Genomic DNA, 14,741 nt, shown 5'->3' with positions numbered 1-14,741 from the left:
TGCTATGATATTGGGTGTGTATATACTTGAGATAGTTAAATCTTCTTTTTGAATCGAACCCCTTTATCATTGCAAAATGGCCTTTTTTGTCTTTTTTTTTCCTTTTGCTAGTTTTAAGTCTGTTTTATCTCACAGAATAAGAGCAACCCTTTCTCTTTTTTGCTTTGCATTCCTGTTATCTTTATTCCTTTATGTTGAGCCTTTGGATGTCATTACATATGAGAGGGGTCTCTTGAAGGCAGCAGAAGGTTACGCCTTATTTTTTTTTAAATACGAATTGCCACTCTGTGTCTTTTGAGTGTGCCATTTCATTTATTTATGTTCAAGGTTGATATTGGTATGTAAAGTTTTGTCCTTGTGAAGTATTGTCAGCTAGGTGCTTATGGTCTCAATTGCATAATTGCTCTATATGTTACATGAACTTTATACTTACATGTGCTTTTATGGTAGCAAGTATCTTTCATTTTCATCTTTAGAACTCCTTTGAGCATTTCTTGTGTGATTGATTTGGTGGTGATGATTTCTTTTAGCAGTTGCTTGTCTCAATGTTGTGCATAATCGTTTTGCTTAGTTCTTGGTTACTTTTGGGGGCCCAAGGCTCTGTTTGGGTTCCTTGGTTGTGGATATCTTCTGTGTGGTGGCTTTCCCAGGTACTGTTTGTTGTAGCAATGTATTGGGTGAATTAGCTTACATACATCCTTCAGGGCTGAGGATGCGGAGAACTCAGGAAGCTTATTTTACAGACTAGCACCAAGCCCTTCAGGCAGCAGGTCTTTTATTTGATGGTACAGTTCAGGATGAAATCCAGTAGGTGGTGCTTAAGAGTAAGAGCTGGGTGTCTCGTAAGTGGAAGCACCGGACCTGATGTGGAGGTGGGGGAAAGTGATCCTGTTGGAGTGTGCTTAGTTCTTAGGGGAAGGGTTGAGGAGTGCATCAGCTCCTTGTCATTCAGTAGGAATGCAGTCTGCTTCCCTATCATGCTTTTGTTGCAGGGCTCATGACCTTCACTTCATAAAGACTTTGCTTTTCGTTCCTGGCTGCAGTGTGGCTACAGGCCGTGGATATGCCCTTCTGATGGCTACCACCAAAATGAGCCCTGGGCAGAGCCTCTTTGTCTAGTCCAGAGCAGGCAACTCCATAAATTGTCTGTCCATTATTGCCAGGACACTGCTATTTTGTGTAGAGATGGGGAGCTGGGCCCTTCCCTTCACGTAGGCCCAGGTGGCATGGGCTCACATTCACCACCAAAAGCACAAACAATGCTATGTGTCATCCTCCAGTGAGAAGAACCACTGCTGCTTCTGCAGTAATGGATGGGAGCAGTTAGGCTGGGAGAATACCTGTTCTCCACAGCTATTTCTGGGCATTGGTGCTGGCCTCTGCAGTGATTGGCACTACTCCTATGTTTCGTTTGTGTCAACGAGGGCTTTGGTGGGCTGCACTACCCTCTTTCTTATGGGTGGCCCACACTGAGAGTTAGATCTCCAGGGATCCTGCAGCTCCCCAGGGACTTGATGGTTCTCTGTGTTTGACAAAGTCAGAGTGGGTTGTGGGGTATATTTGCAGGGGATCTGGTAGTGTTGTGACTCAAGGGCAGAGATTCCCTGGACATGGTAGTGGCCTGCAACAAGTGTGGAACCTGTATGGCATGGTCTGTCTCTGTTTGCGTCTGAGGAGAATGCAGGCATCCTGGGTGAGCTGGCTACCCGCTTCTTTGTCCTTGAGAAGTTCCCAAATCACTACCAATAGCATTGCTCTGGGTTACAAGGACAGAGGGGCTTTCCAACAGTAACATTACAGGTGAATGCAGCAGAGAAGTACTCCCACCTTCCCTTTCCATAAGGCTCCAGTTCTCCAGGGACTGATCTTTGCTAGACTCCTGACGCTTTTCTTTTTGCATCCATGTTCTTCTCATGGCTACTCTGACAAGTCCTGGCTACTTCTCAGTTTTTCCTTTGGGATTTGTCCATTCAGGAGTAACTTTGATCTAAGAAGAACTGGCATCTGACATCTCTACTCAGCCATCTCGAGAGCAAGCAAACTCTGTGACTGTGTTATTTCACTTAACCTAATGACCACCAGTTCCTTTTATGTTGCTGCAAATGACAGGATTTCATTTGTTTTTATCACTGAATAATGTTCAATTTTGTATACATACTATATTTTCTTTATCCCTTCATGTGTTGATGAACACTTAGGATGATTTCAATATCTTGGCTATTGCCAGTGGTGCTCCAAAAAACATGAGAGTGCAGCTCTATCTTCCACACACTCATTTCTTTTCTTTTGGGTATGTACCAAGCAGGGGATTGCTGGATCATATGGTAGTCTTTTTTTAGTTTTTTGAGGAACCCCCATGTTGTTCTCTGTAATGGCTATGTCACTTTACATTTTTGCCAGCAGTGTATGTGCTTTCCTCTTTCTCTACATTTCTTGCCACTATTTGTTATATTTTGTCTTACCAGTAATAACTATTGTAACTGGGGTGAGATGGGTATCTCATTGTACTTTTGATGTACGTTTTCCTGATTATTAATGATATTGAGCATTGTTTAATATACTGTTTCCATTTGTACATCTTTTGAGAAATGCCCATTCAGGTATTTTGCCCATCTTAAAATTGGATTTTTTTCCTTTTGCTATTGAGTTGAGTTCTTCATATGTTCTGGTTATTAATCCTTTGACAGATGGATAATTTGCAGATTATTTCCTTTTATTCTGTAGGTTGTCTCTTTACTTTATTGAATGTTTCCTTTGCTTTGAAAAACTGTTAGTTTGATTAATCTGATTTGTCTATTTTTGCTTTTGTTGCCTGTGATTTTTGAGGTCTTCCCCAAAAATTTTTGCTCAAACCAGTATCTTGTAGTGTTTTTCTAATTTTGTTTTGTTTTTGTAGTTTAATAGTTTCAGGTCTTACATTTAAGTTTTTAATCCATTTTGAGTTTATTTTTGTATGTGGTTGAGGATGGGGATCTAGTTTCATTCTTCTGTATATGGATATCCAGTTTTCACAGCACCTTTGTTAAAGGGATTCCTTTCTCCAGCATTTTTTTCTTGGTTCCTTTGTTGAAAATGAATTGGCTGTAAGTATGTGGACTTATTTCTGAGTTCTCTATTCTGTTCTATTGATCTGTCGTTATGCCAGTACCATGCTGTTTTTGTTACTACAGCTTTGTAGTAGTATATTTTGAAGTCAGACATTATGATGCTTCCAGCTTTGCTCTTTTTGCCCAGCAGTAGCTATTTGGGGTCTTTTGTGGTGCCATATATATATCAGGTGTTTTTCTTTCTTTCTGTGAAGAGTGTCACAGGTTTTCTCTTTACTTTTTAATGTTTAATTTTTGTGGGTACATAGTAGATGTATATATTTGTGAAGTACATGAGATGTTTTGATGCAGGCATGCAATGTGTAATAATCACATCATGGAATATGGGGTATCTGTCCCCTCAAGCTTTTATCTTTTATGTCATAAACAGTCCAATTATACTCTTTTAGTTATTTTTAAATGAACAATCCAATTGTCATTGACTGTAGTCACCACGTTGTGCTTTCAAATTTTAGGTCTTATAACATTATTCTTTTTTTTTTTTTGGTACACATTAACCATCTCTAGCTCACCCCCCATTTCCCTACTACTCTTCCCATTCTCTGGCAACCATTCTTCTCTCTTTCTTCATGAGTTCAGTTGTTTTGGTTTTTAGATCCCAGAAATAAGTGTTAACATATGATGTTTATCTTACTTTGCCTGGTTTATTTCACTTTAACATAATCTCCAGTTTCATCCATGTTGTTGCAAATAACAGGATTTCATTCTCCTTTATGACTGAAAGGTACTCCATTGTATATGTGTACCACATTTTCCTTATTTATTCATCTGTTCCTAGATGTTTTGATTGCTTCCAAATCTTGGCTGTTGTTAGCAGTGCTGCAAAAAACATGGGAGCACAGATGTCTCTTCCATATACTGATTTCCTTTCTTTTGGGTGCATACCCAGCAGTGGGATTCCTGGATCATATGGTAGCTCTAGTTTTAGTTTTTGGAGGAACCTCCGAACTGTTCTCTATAGTGGTTGTACTAGTTGACATTCCCACCAGCAACGTCCAAGGGTTCCCTTTTCACAGCATCCTTACCAGCATTTGTTATTGTCTGTCTTTTGGATGTAAGTCATTTTAACTGGGGTGAGATGATATTTCATTGTAGTTTTGATTTGTATTTCTATGACGATCAGTCATGTTGAATACCTTTTCATATGCCTGTTTTGCCACTGGTATATTTTCTTTTGAAAAATGTCTATTCAAATCTTTTGCCTATTTTAAAAATCAGATTATTAGATTTTTTCCTCCTATTGAGTTGTTTGAGCTCCTTATATATTGTGGTCATTAATCCCTTTTCAGGTAGATGGTTTGCTAATACTTTCTCTTATTCTGTGGGTTCTTTGTTCACTTAGTTGATTGTTTTCTTTGCTGTCAAGAAGGTTTTTAACTTGATGTGATCCCATTTGTCTATGTTTTCTTTATTGCCTCTCCCTTTTGGAGTATTACTTAAGAAATCTTTTTCCAGACCAATGACCTGGAGAGTTTCCCCAAGATTTTCTTCTAGTAGTTTTGTAGTTTCAGGGTATATTCAAATCTTTCATCCATTTTGATTAGACATTTGTATATGGTGAGTGATGGGGTCTAGTTTCATTCTGCATATGGATACTCAGTTTCCCCAGCACCATTTATTAAAGAGATCTTTTCCTCAGTGTGTGTTCTTGGCACCTTTGTTGAAAATTTAAACACTGTAGGTGTGTAAATTTGTTTCTGGGTTCTCTATTGTGTTCCTTTGGTGTATATGTCTATATTTATGCTAATATACATGCTCTATAACTCTGTAGTGTAATTGAAGTCAGGTAATGTGATTCCTCCAGACCTGTTCTTTTTGCTTTGTCTTTCATGGTTCCAAATATTGTTTAGAATTGTTTTTTGTTTCTGTGAATAATGTCATTGGTATTTTAGTAGTTATTGCATTGAATTTGTAGATTTCTTTTGGAAGTATAGACAAACAGTATTGATTCATCCAGCCCATGAACATGGAATTAAAAAAAATTTTTTTGATGTCCCTTCAATTTCTTTAATTAGTGTTTTTATAGTTTTTATGATAGAAATCTTTCACTTCTTTGGTTACCTTATAGATTTAATTTTATGTGTGGTTATTGTAAAGAAAATTACTTTTTGAATTTCTTTTTTAGATAGTTCACTGTTGGCATATAGAAATGCTACTGATTTTTTATGTGCATTTTGTATCCTATGACTTTACTGAATTTATCAGTTCTAATAATTTTTTGGTGTGGAGTCTTTAGGCTTTTCTAAATATAAGATTATATCATCTGCAAGGATAACTTGACTTTTTTCTTTCCAAATTGGATGCCCTGTATTTCTTTCTCTTGAGTGATTGCTATAGCTGGGACTTCCAGTACTATGTCAAGAAACAGTGAAAGTAGGCATCTTTGTTATGTTCCAGATCATAAAGAAAGGCTTTCAGCTTTTCCACATTCAGTATTATACTAGCTATGGGTCTGTCATATATGGCCTTTGTTATATTGAGGTATATTCCTAGTATACCTGTTTTTATTAGGGTTTTTATCATGAAGGGATTTCGAACTTTATCAAATACTTTTTGACAATCAGTTGTAATGATCATACGGTTTTGGCCTTTTATTCTGTTGATAATGATGTATCACATTGATTTGTATATGTTGAGTCATCCTTCCATCCCAGGGGTAAGTCTTACTTGATCATGATGAATGATCTCTTTAATATGTTATTGAATTCAGTCTAGTATTTTGTTGAGGATGTTTGCATCAATATTTATCAGGGATACTGGCCTGTAGTTTTCCTTTTTCATGTGTCGTTGTTTGATTTTGGTATTAGGGTAATAATAGCCTCGTAGAATGGGTTTGGATGTGTTTTCTCTTCCTCTGTTTTTTGGAATATTTTAAAGAGGATTGGTATTAGTTCTTTAAATGTTTGGTAGAATTCAGCACTGAAGCCACTGGGTCTCAGGCTTTTCTTTACTAGGAGACTTTTCTGTTTTCTTTGGAGACAGGATCTCACTCTGTCACCCAGTCTGGAGTGCAGTGGCATGATTATGGCTTACTTAAGCTTCAGCCTCCCTGGGCTCAAGCATTTCTCATACCTCAGATCCCCAAGTAGCTGAGACTGTGGGCACATACCAAAACACCTGGCTAATTTTTATATATTTTAGAGAAGGTGTTTTACCATTTTGCCCAGTCTAGTCTCAAACTCCTGGGCTTAAGTGATCCATCTGCCTTAGCCTCTCAAAGTGGTGGGATTATAGTCATGTAAGTCACTGTTTTGTTAGATTTATACCTAACTAAATCACTCTTTTTGAGTGAGTATAAGTGGTGTTGTATTTCTAGTTTCAGAATTTATTGCTAACATATAGCAATATATTTGATTTCTATATGTTTATTTGTATCTGTAAGGTTGAGAATTCTGCAACCTTCCAGAATTCTCTTGTTCTAGGTGGTGTTTTTATTTTGTTTTGTTTTGCAGATTCCTTGAGATTTTCTTTATAGACAATCATGTCCTCTGCAAATGGGGCATTTTAATTTTTTTTGTTTCTAATCTTGTATGCTTTTTATTTCCTTTTTACATTTTTACCTTATAGTGCTGGATAGAGTTCTTTGCAGTACATTGATATGAGTGGTGAAAGTGGACCTTGCCTTGTTTCCGATCTTGGGAGGAAAATATATATTCTTTCACCACCAAATAATGTTATCTATAGGGTTTTTGTTTGTTTGTTTGTTTTTGAGACAGAGTCTTGCTCTGTCCCTCAGGCTGGAGTGCAGTGCCACGATGTCAGCTTACTGTAACCTCTGCCTCTTGAGTTCAGGCAATCCTTCCACCTCAGCCTCCTGAGTAGCTGAGACTACAGCATGCCTGGTGAATTTTTGTATTTTTAGTAGAGATAGGATTTCACCATGTTGGCCAGGCTGGTCTTGAACTCCTGGTCTCAAGTGATTCCATCCACCTTGGCCTCCCAAAGTGCTGGGATTATGGAAGTGAGCCACCACACTCAGTCAGCTGTACCTTTTTCTGTAGATGCTTACTATCAGATTGAGGAAATTTTCTTTTATTTTTGTTTTTCCAAGAGTTTTATTTTTATCATGAATGGGTGTTGAATTTTGTCCTATGTATTTTCTACATTAATTGATATGATTATGTGATTTTTTTCTTTATTAATGTAGATTACATTGATTTTTTTGAATGCTGAAGATGCATTGCATCCTTAGAATAACCCTCACAGTGCCTAACCCTTCTTATGTTACTGAATTACATTTAGTAATAGTTGATTAGGCATATTTTTACTTACATTTATGAGGAATATTAGTCTGTAATTTTTTAATATTGTCTTTTTTTGATTTGGCTATCAGGGTAATAACAGCTTTTAAAAATGTATTGAGAAGTAATTGTTTTTTAAAATTCTTTTTAAAATTTTCTTAAGGATAGGGTCTCACTCTGTCATCCAGGCTGCAGTGCAGTGGTGTGATCATACCCCACTGCAACCTTGAACTCCTGGGCTCAAGTGATCCACCTTAGCCTCCCAGGTAGCTGGGACTACAGGCATATGCCACTATACCTGGCTAATTTTTATACTTTTTTATAGAGATGAGGTTTCTACAAAGTGCCCAGGCTGGTCTCAAAACTCTTGGGCTCAAGCCATCCTCCTGCCTCTGCCTCTGAAAGTTCTGGGATTACAGTTGTGAGCCACTGTGCCTGGCCCTCTTCTATTATTCTGTGGTAGAGATTTGGTAGAATTAGTGCTAATTATTCTGTAGTCATTTGGTAGAATTTAGCGGTGAAGCCATCTGGGGCTGCAGAGTTTTTGGCAGTTTCCGAAGTATAAATTAAATGTTCTAAATAGTATAGGACTATTCAAATTATCTATTTTAGATTAGGTGAGTTGTGGTAGTTGGTGTTTTTCAAGGAATTGGTCCATTTCCTTTAAGTTGTCACACTGATGTGTGTGGAGATTTTTATAGTATTTTAAAAATTGTTTTGATGTCTGTGGGGTCTGTAATGATACCCTGTTTCTTTCCAGACACTGATAATTTGCATCTTCTCTATTTTCTTCTTTGACTGACTGGAAATCTTGATTTTATGTATATTACCCAATCCCACCTTTATATTTCATTGATTTTTCTCTTGCTTTTCTGTTTTCAATTTTATTGATTTCTGCTTTGTATTCCTTCTTTCTGCTTGCTTCAACTTTTTATATTTCTCTGTTTTTTCTAATTTCTTGAAGTGGGAGCCTAGATTATTGATTTGAAACTTTTCTTCTTTAATCATATATATATATATATTCAGCTGTCATAAAATTTCCTTTCAGTACTGATTTACCTGTGTTCCACAAATTCTGTTATATTGTATTGTCATTTTCATTCAATTTGGTGTAACTTTTTATTTGCCTTGAGAATTCCCTTTTGTATGAATTGTTTAGAAGTACATTGTTTTGTTTCTAAATGTTTAGAAATTTTTTTCTTTTTGTTACTGATTTGTAGTTTCAGTGCATTGTGATTGGAGAAAATATTCCATGTGTGATTTCGTTTCTTTTAATCTTCTTAATTTTTTCCCCAAGGATATGATCTTTCTTGGTGTATGTCCTCTTGGTGTATGTCCTTGAAGTGAATGCATATTCTGCTTTTGTTAGTATCAATTATTTTTCTACATAAATTAAGAATCATATGTTAGTATTATAATTTTTGCTTCAACCATCAAACCTAATTAAGAAAAATCAAGAGAAAAATGAAAGTCTATTGTATTTACCCATGAGTTTGCTTACTTTTTTTTTTTTAGTGTAGTTTCATGGTTTTTTTTGTTTTATCATTTCCTTTCTGCTTAAAGGATTTTCTTTCACCATTTTTGGGGGTATTTCTGTTGGTGACACATTCTTGTCATTTTCCTTCATCTGAAAATGTTTTGATTTCTCTTCCATTCCTGAAATGTATTTTTGGTAAGTAGAAGATTCTAGGTTGACAGTGCTTTTCTTTCAGCATTTGACAAATGTGCCACTTCCTTCTGTCTTCCATATTTTTAATTAAAATTTTAAGGAATTTGTATTTTAAATATTTTTCAAAAATCTATAATGTAAAATACACATAGTATTTACCATGAGTGACATTTAGTACATTCATAAGGTTTTATAGGCATCACCATTATTATGCTTCAAAACATTTTCATTTCCACAAACAGATACCACCAAGCCCATTAAGCGGTCACATTTTTTCATATTCCTGCTTCTGACAACCATTTTTCTTTTTTCTGTCTCTAGGGATTTGCCTATTCTGAATATTTCATGTAAATGAAATTATATAATAGGTATCTTTTACGTCTGGCTTCTTTCATTCAGCATAGTGTTTTCTGAGTTCATTCATGTACATTCCATTTTATGGTGAAATAATATTACACTGCAAGGGTATATCATTTTTTTTTTTTGAGATGGAGTCTCACTCTTTTGCCTCCTGGAGTGAAGTGGCACCATCTTGGCTCCTGTCTCTGCCCCCTGAGTAGCTAGGATTACAGGTACCCACCACCACGCTCAGCTAATTTTTGTATTTTTAGTAGAGACAGGATTTCAGCATGCTGGCCATACTGGTCTCGAACTCCTGATCTCAGGTGATCCGCCCATCTTGGCCTCACAAAGTGCTGGGATTATTGGCATAAGCCACTGGGTCCAGCTGGATATACCATTCAATAATACGAATGTAATAGCTACTTATTCATCAGGCGATGGACATTTGGGTTCTAAACAGCTTTTAGCTATTGTGACTGGTGCCGCTATCTTTTATGGTTTTGATGAAAAATTTGCTAATAATTAAAATAGTTTTTTCATTATAGGTAAGATGTTGTTTCTCTCTTGCTAATTTTTTCTTTGCCCATAGTATTCAAAAGTGACTATGTTGTGACTTGATGTGCATTTCCTTGGTTTTCTTACTGCTTGGGATTCATTCAGTTTCTTGAGTGTGTAAGTTTATATCTTTTTCCAAATTTGGAAAGTTTTGTGTCATTTAAAAAATTTAACATTTCAAATTAAACTTTGTTTTTTAAAGAGTTTTACTTTAGGTTTCCAAAAATGTTTTGCCTTAAGTACAGGATTTTCCTTCCCCCCCTCCCCCCTACTTTTTCCTATTATTAACATCCTGCATTAGTGTGGGACATTTGTTATAATGGATGAACCAGCATTGATATACTATTAATATTATTCATCATTCACATTAGGATTTATTCTTTGTGTTATGTAGTCCTAAGGGTTTTACCAAATGCACAATGTCATGTAGCTATCATTACAGTACCATACAGAATAGTTTCATTGTCCTAACAATGCCCTGTGTGCTACCTATTAATCCTTTTTTCACCTCCCCTAAGAACTTTGGCAACAACTGTGTTTTTTACTGTCTGTATGGTTTTGCTTTTTCTAGAATATCATATAGGTGGATTCATACAGTATGTAGCTTTTTAGATTGATTTATTTCACTTAGCAATATGCAGTTAAAATTTTCCCCATGTTTTTGTGGCTTTATAGCTCATTTCTCTTTATTGCTGAATCGTATTTCATTGTATGGATATACTGCAGTTTGTTTATCCATTCACCTGTTGAAAGACATTGTAGTTGCTTCCAAGTCTTGGCATTTATTTATTTATTTATTTATTTGAGATGGAGTCTCGCTCTGTCACCAGGCTGGAGTGCAGTGGTGCGATCTCGGCTCACTGCAACCTCTGTCTCCCGCATTCAAGAAATTCTCCTGCCTCAGCCTCCCGAGTAGCTGGGACTACAGATGTCTGCCACCATGCCCAGTTAATTTTTGTGTTTTCAGTAGAGACAGGGTTTCACAGTGTTGGCCAGGATGGTCTCGATCTCTTGACCTCGTGATCTGCCCACCTCGGCCTCCCAAAGTGCTGGGATTACAGGCGTGAGCCACCGTGCCTGGCCAAGTCTTGGCATTTATGAATAAAACTGCTATAAGCTTTTGTATGCAGGGTTTTTATATGGGCATCAAATTTTCAACTCATTTGCATAAATACTTAGGAGTGTAATTGCTGGATCATATGGTAAGTCTGTGTTTAGTTTTGTATGAAACTGCCAGAGTGTCTTTGAAAGTGACTATACCATTTTGTATTCCTACCAGCAGTGAATGAGATTGCTTCACATCCTCACTAGTATGCCATTATTTCTTCATGTACTTTTTCAGTCCAATTGTCTCACTGGGGCAGTTCTGATAGCACCAGAGAAGGCTGATGAAGGGAGTCCTATTAATGCTGGCTAGGGATGGAAGTCCAGAAAATCCAGGCAATCTCCACTGCCATTTTGTGGTGGTAGCTTGTTACTAGCTACTGGAGTAGAAGGTTCTGGGGTCCCTAAACAGCCAGCCACCTCTTACATTACCTCAATGTGGGCTTCGTTGCTTCATTACTGCCTGATGAAGGTGAAAGTCTAGTATCTCCATTTTACCTTGCTCATGTGGGTGGAGATTAGGTCACAGATTTTTTTTGGGTGGGGGGGGGCTGCTGTTTGACAAGCAGTATAGTGGTTATTGTTTAAAAGTTTTCTGTCTGAACAGGATGACCTTTTTTTGGTTCTTTGGCTAGATAGAGCAAGCTTTGGTTGGAGTGTCTTTCTGTCTATGCATGTTGGTGTTGCCAGGTTTCCAGCTTCTTCAGCTTCAAATAGCCTGATACATATGGCAAAAAGATAAACTAGGTAATTCACCACTATGTTATTTTGTGTCTCCCATATTCCCTAGTTGGTCTGCCTTCTTCTCTCCACCTTTTAGAGTATTTTTATTTTGGTTATGTATATAATGTCTAGAGGTTTTAGTTGTGAACTAGGTGTTTATTTGGAGGAATACTGAAAAGTATGTTTCCTTATTTTCCAGAAGTGTATGCTGAGCATGTATATTTTAAAGATTTTTACTATCAATTCTTTTTTGAAAAGCAGATAAACAATAGTCATCATTTAGCTATGGTTACATGCAGTTGTTTTTTTAAATCCTTTGTTAAGTCCCTGTATTCTCGCATATTAGGATTTTGTGTTAGTATATGGCTTTATTGTGAGCCAACATAAAAATACATTACTGTAGTCCGGTTGCTTAGAGCCTTCATTGAGGTGCTTATTGGTGGTAATATGAGCCAGCTAAAGAGTCTAAAAAATATTTAGGCCGTGTGTGTGTGTGTGTGGGGTGCGCGCGCGCGCGCGTGTGTGTGTGTGTGTGTCTGTGTGTTTGTGTTTGTGTGTGTGTTTTGTTTTTCTTTTTTTAGACAAGGTCTTGCTGTGTCACATAGGCTAGAGTACAGTGGTGCTATCATAGTTCGCTGTAGCCTCAAACTCCTGGGCTCAAGTCATCCGCTCATCTCAGCCTCCCAAGAAGCAAGGACTACAGGTGTACACCGTCACACCTGGCTAATTTTAAAATTTTTTTGTAGAGCAGGGTTTCGCTGAGTTGCCCAGGCTAGTCATGGACTACTGGCCTCTAGCAGTCCTCCCACCTCAGCCTCCCAAAGTACTGGGATTACAAACATGAGTTGCCAGACCTGAAGTCATTCATCTTTTACTTGAAGAATGTTTTATGCATCAGGAGATGGGGTGGAACATTGATTGGAAAACTGACTTTTTGTTTGTTTGAATACGCTACTTATTCTTTAGGAATTGAAATCAAATTATGGTAAATACCAAAGTAGAAACAGTTTTGGAAAGAGTAAAAGAAGACCTATTTTAGAAGTTCTTGAACTGATTCATTCCTATGAACATTAATGTTTGCTAGGGTCTGAGAATTGTTTTTCCAGCTCACAGCTAATAATCTGTAAGTTGTTGGTTAGATGATGATATTAGTTTTGGAGACACATGACAAGTTCTGTGCATAATACTATATCTGGAGAGTGAGTTGATGGACCATTTCTAATCTATAACTTTTAAAATTAAGATTTAAAGTTTTATTTTTGTAGTGCTAAAGATCACAATTGTCTCCTGAGGATAGATTTTGATTGCATATGGCCGTGAAATTCCTATATAATATACTTTGTACAGCTCTGCGTACTTAATATGCAAAGTGGTTGCTATAGCAGAAGATCTACTATGTTTCTGTGCTGAAATCTGATTGCTATTTTTGTATATATGAAATATTAATCACAATTTATTTTTTCTAACGGGAAATATTTTGTGTTTTACAGGGGATCTTCCCTGCAAATTACATTCACTTGAAAAAGGCAATCGTCAGTAATAGGGGGTGAGTAATTGGCCTTACTAAATTTATTTACAATTTTTATAGGATACAGAGGAAGATTTTTTTTTTGGTTCATAGTATAAAATATAAAATTGATATGTTTTCCTGGCAAAAATATACATGCTTTTTCATGTAATTCTGAGGGCCTAATGTTTTCTTAAAATAAAGACAACTTTAATCTGTTTTCTTGGATACGGGAGAGGTGACTTTAGCTGTCAATTTTATAAAATCAATTAGGCATGCAGTATGTTTTAAAAAATTGTGTACTATTTTGAGCATAGTCATTCATAGGATAGGAGTTAGAGATAAATAAGTCATTTTGTTTTTACAAAGTGAAAGAGGCTTTTAAAATCTTTTATTTGCAAGTAGAAATTGAAAAAGTTTAAAGATACACTTTAAGCATAAGAAAATATACAAAATGCATATATAGTTTGATCACAAATTTCAAAAACAAAGCAATTTATATAAAAAAAGAGACAAAAATATATCAAAATGTTAATACGTGTTGCATGTTGGGAATATTCATGATTTTTCAAAAATTCTTTGTCATATTCTGTATGTAAAAATGAGTATTTTAGTTTCCATTTTATTTTTTAAAATTTATTATCTTAAAACATAAAATTTACAACTAACAAGTAACATAAAGCACCTCTTCAAGGAGAACTACAAGCCACTGCTCAACAAAATAAGAGAAGACACAAACAGATGGAGAAACATTCCATGCTCATGGTTAGGAAGAATCAACATTGTGAAAATGGCCATACTGCCCAAAGTAATTTACAAATTCAACACTATTCCCACCAAGCTACCAATGACCTTCTTCACAGAACTGGAAAAAAACACCTTAAACTTCATATGGAACCAAAAGAGAGTCAACATAGCCAAGTCAATTCTAAGCAAAAAGAACAAAGCAGGGGCATCACACTACCGGACTTCAAACTATACTACAAGGCTACAGTAATCAAAACAGCATGGTACTGGTACCAAAACAGAGATATAGACCAATGGAACAGAGCAGAGTCCTCAGAGGAAATACAGCGTATCTACAACCATCCGATCTTCGACAAACCTGACAAAAACAAGCAATGGGGAAAGGATTCCCTGTTTAATAAATGGTGTCAGGAAAACTGGCTAGCCATGTGCAGAATGCAGAAACTGGACCCCTTCCTGACACCTTACACCAAAATTAACTCCAGATGGATTAAAGACTTAAACATGAGACCTAACACCATAAAAACCCTGGAAGAAAATCTAGGCAAAACCATTCAGGACATAGGCGTAGGCAAGGACTTCATGACCAAAACACCAAAAGCATTGGCATCAAAAGCCAAAATAGACAAATGGTACCTAATCAAACTCCACAGCTTCTGCACGGCAAAAGAAACAGTCAGTAGAGTGAATCGGCAACCAACAGAATGGGAAAAAAATTTTGCAGTCTACCCATCTGACAAGGGGCT

General features: G+C 36.6%; 1 protein-coding gene across 8 annotated transcripts in view; it reads left to right on the top strand.

Moving 5' to 3' along the window:
- Nucleotides 1-14,741, top strand: part of DOCK3 (dedicator of cytokinesis 3) — a 656,527-nt gene that overhangs the window by 204,369 nt on the left and 437,417 nt on the right. For all 8 annotated transcript variants that reach the window (XM_074403778.1, XM_074403777.1, XM_074403779.1 and 5 more), the window contains exon 4: nucleotides 13,232-13,287. In XM_074403778.1, the coding sequence (XP_074259879.1) occupies nucleotides 13,232-13,287 (56 nt within the window). The remainder of the gene's footprint in view (nucleotides 1-13,231; nucleotides 13,288-14,741) is intronic.

This window comes from Saimiri boliviensis, chromosome 8, assembly GCF_048565385.1.
Source record: "Saimiri boliviensis isolate mSaiBol1 chromosome 8, mSaiBol1.pri, whole genome shotgun sequence".
NCBI classification, from domain to species: domain Eukaryota; kingdom Metazoa; phylum Chordata; class Mammalia; order Primates; family Cebidae; genus Saimiri; species Saimiri boliviensis.
Note: the sequence above shows the minus strand (reverse complement) of the source record. Positions and strands in the feature narration are given on the sequence as shown.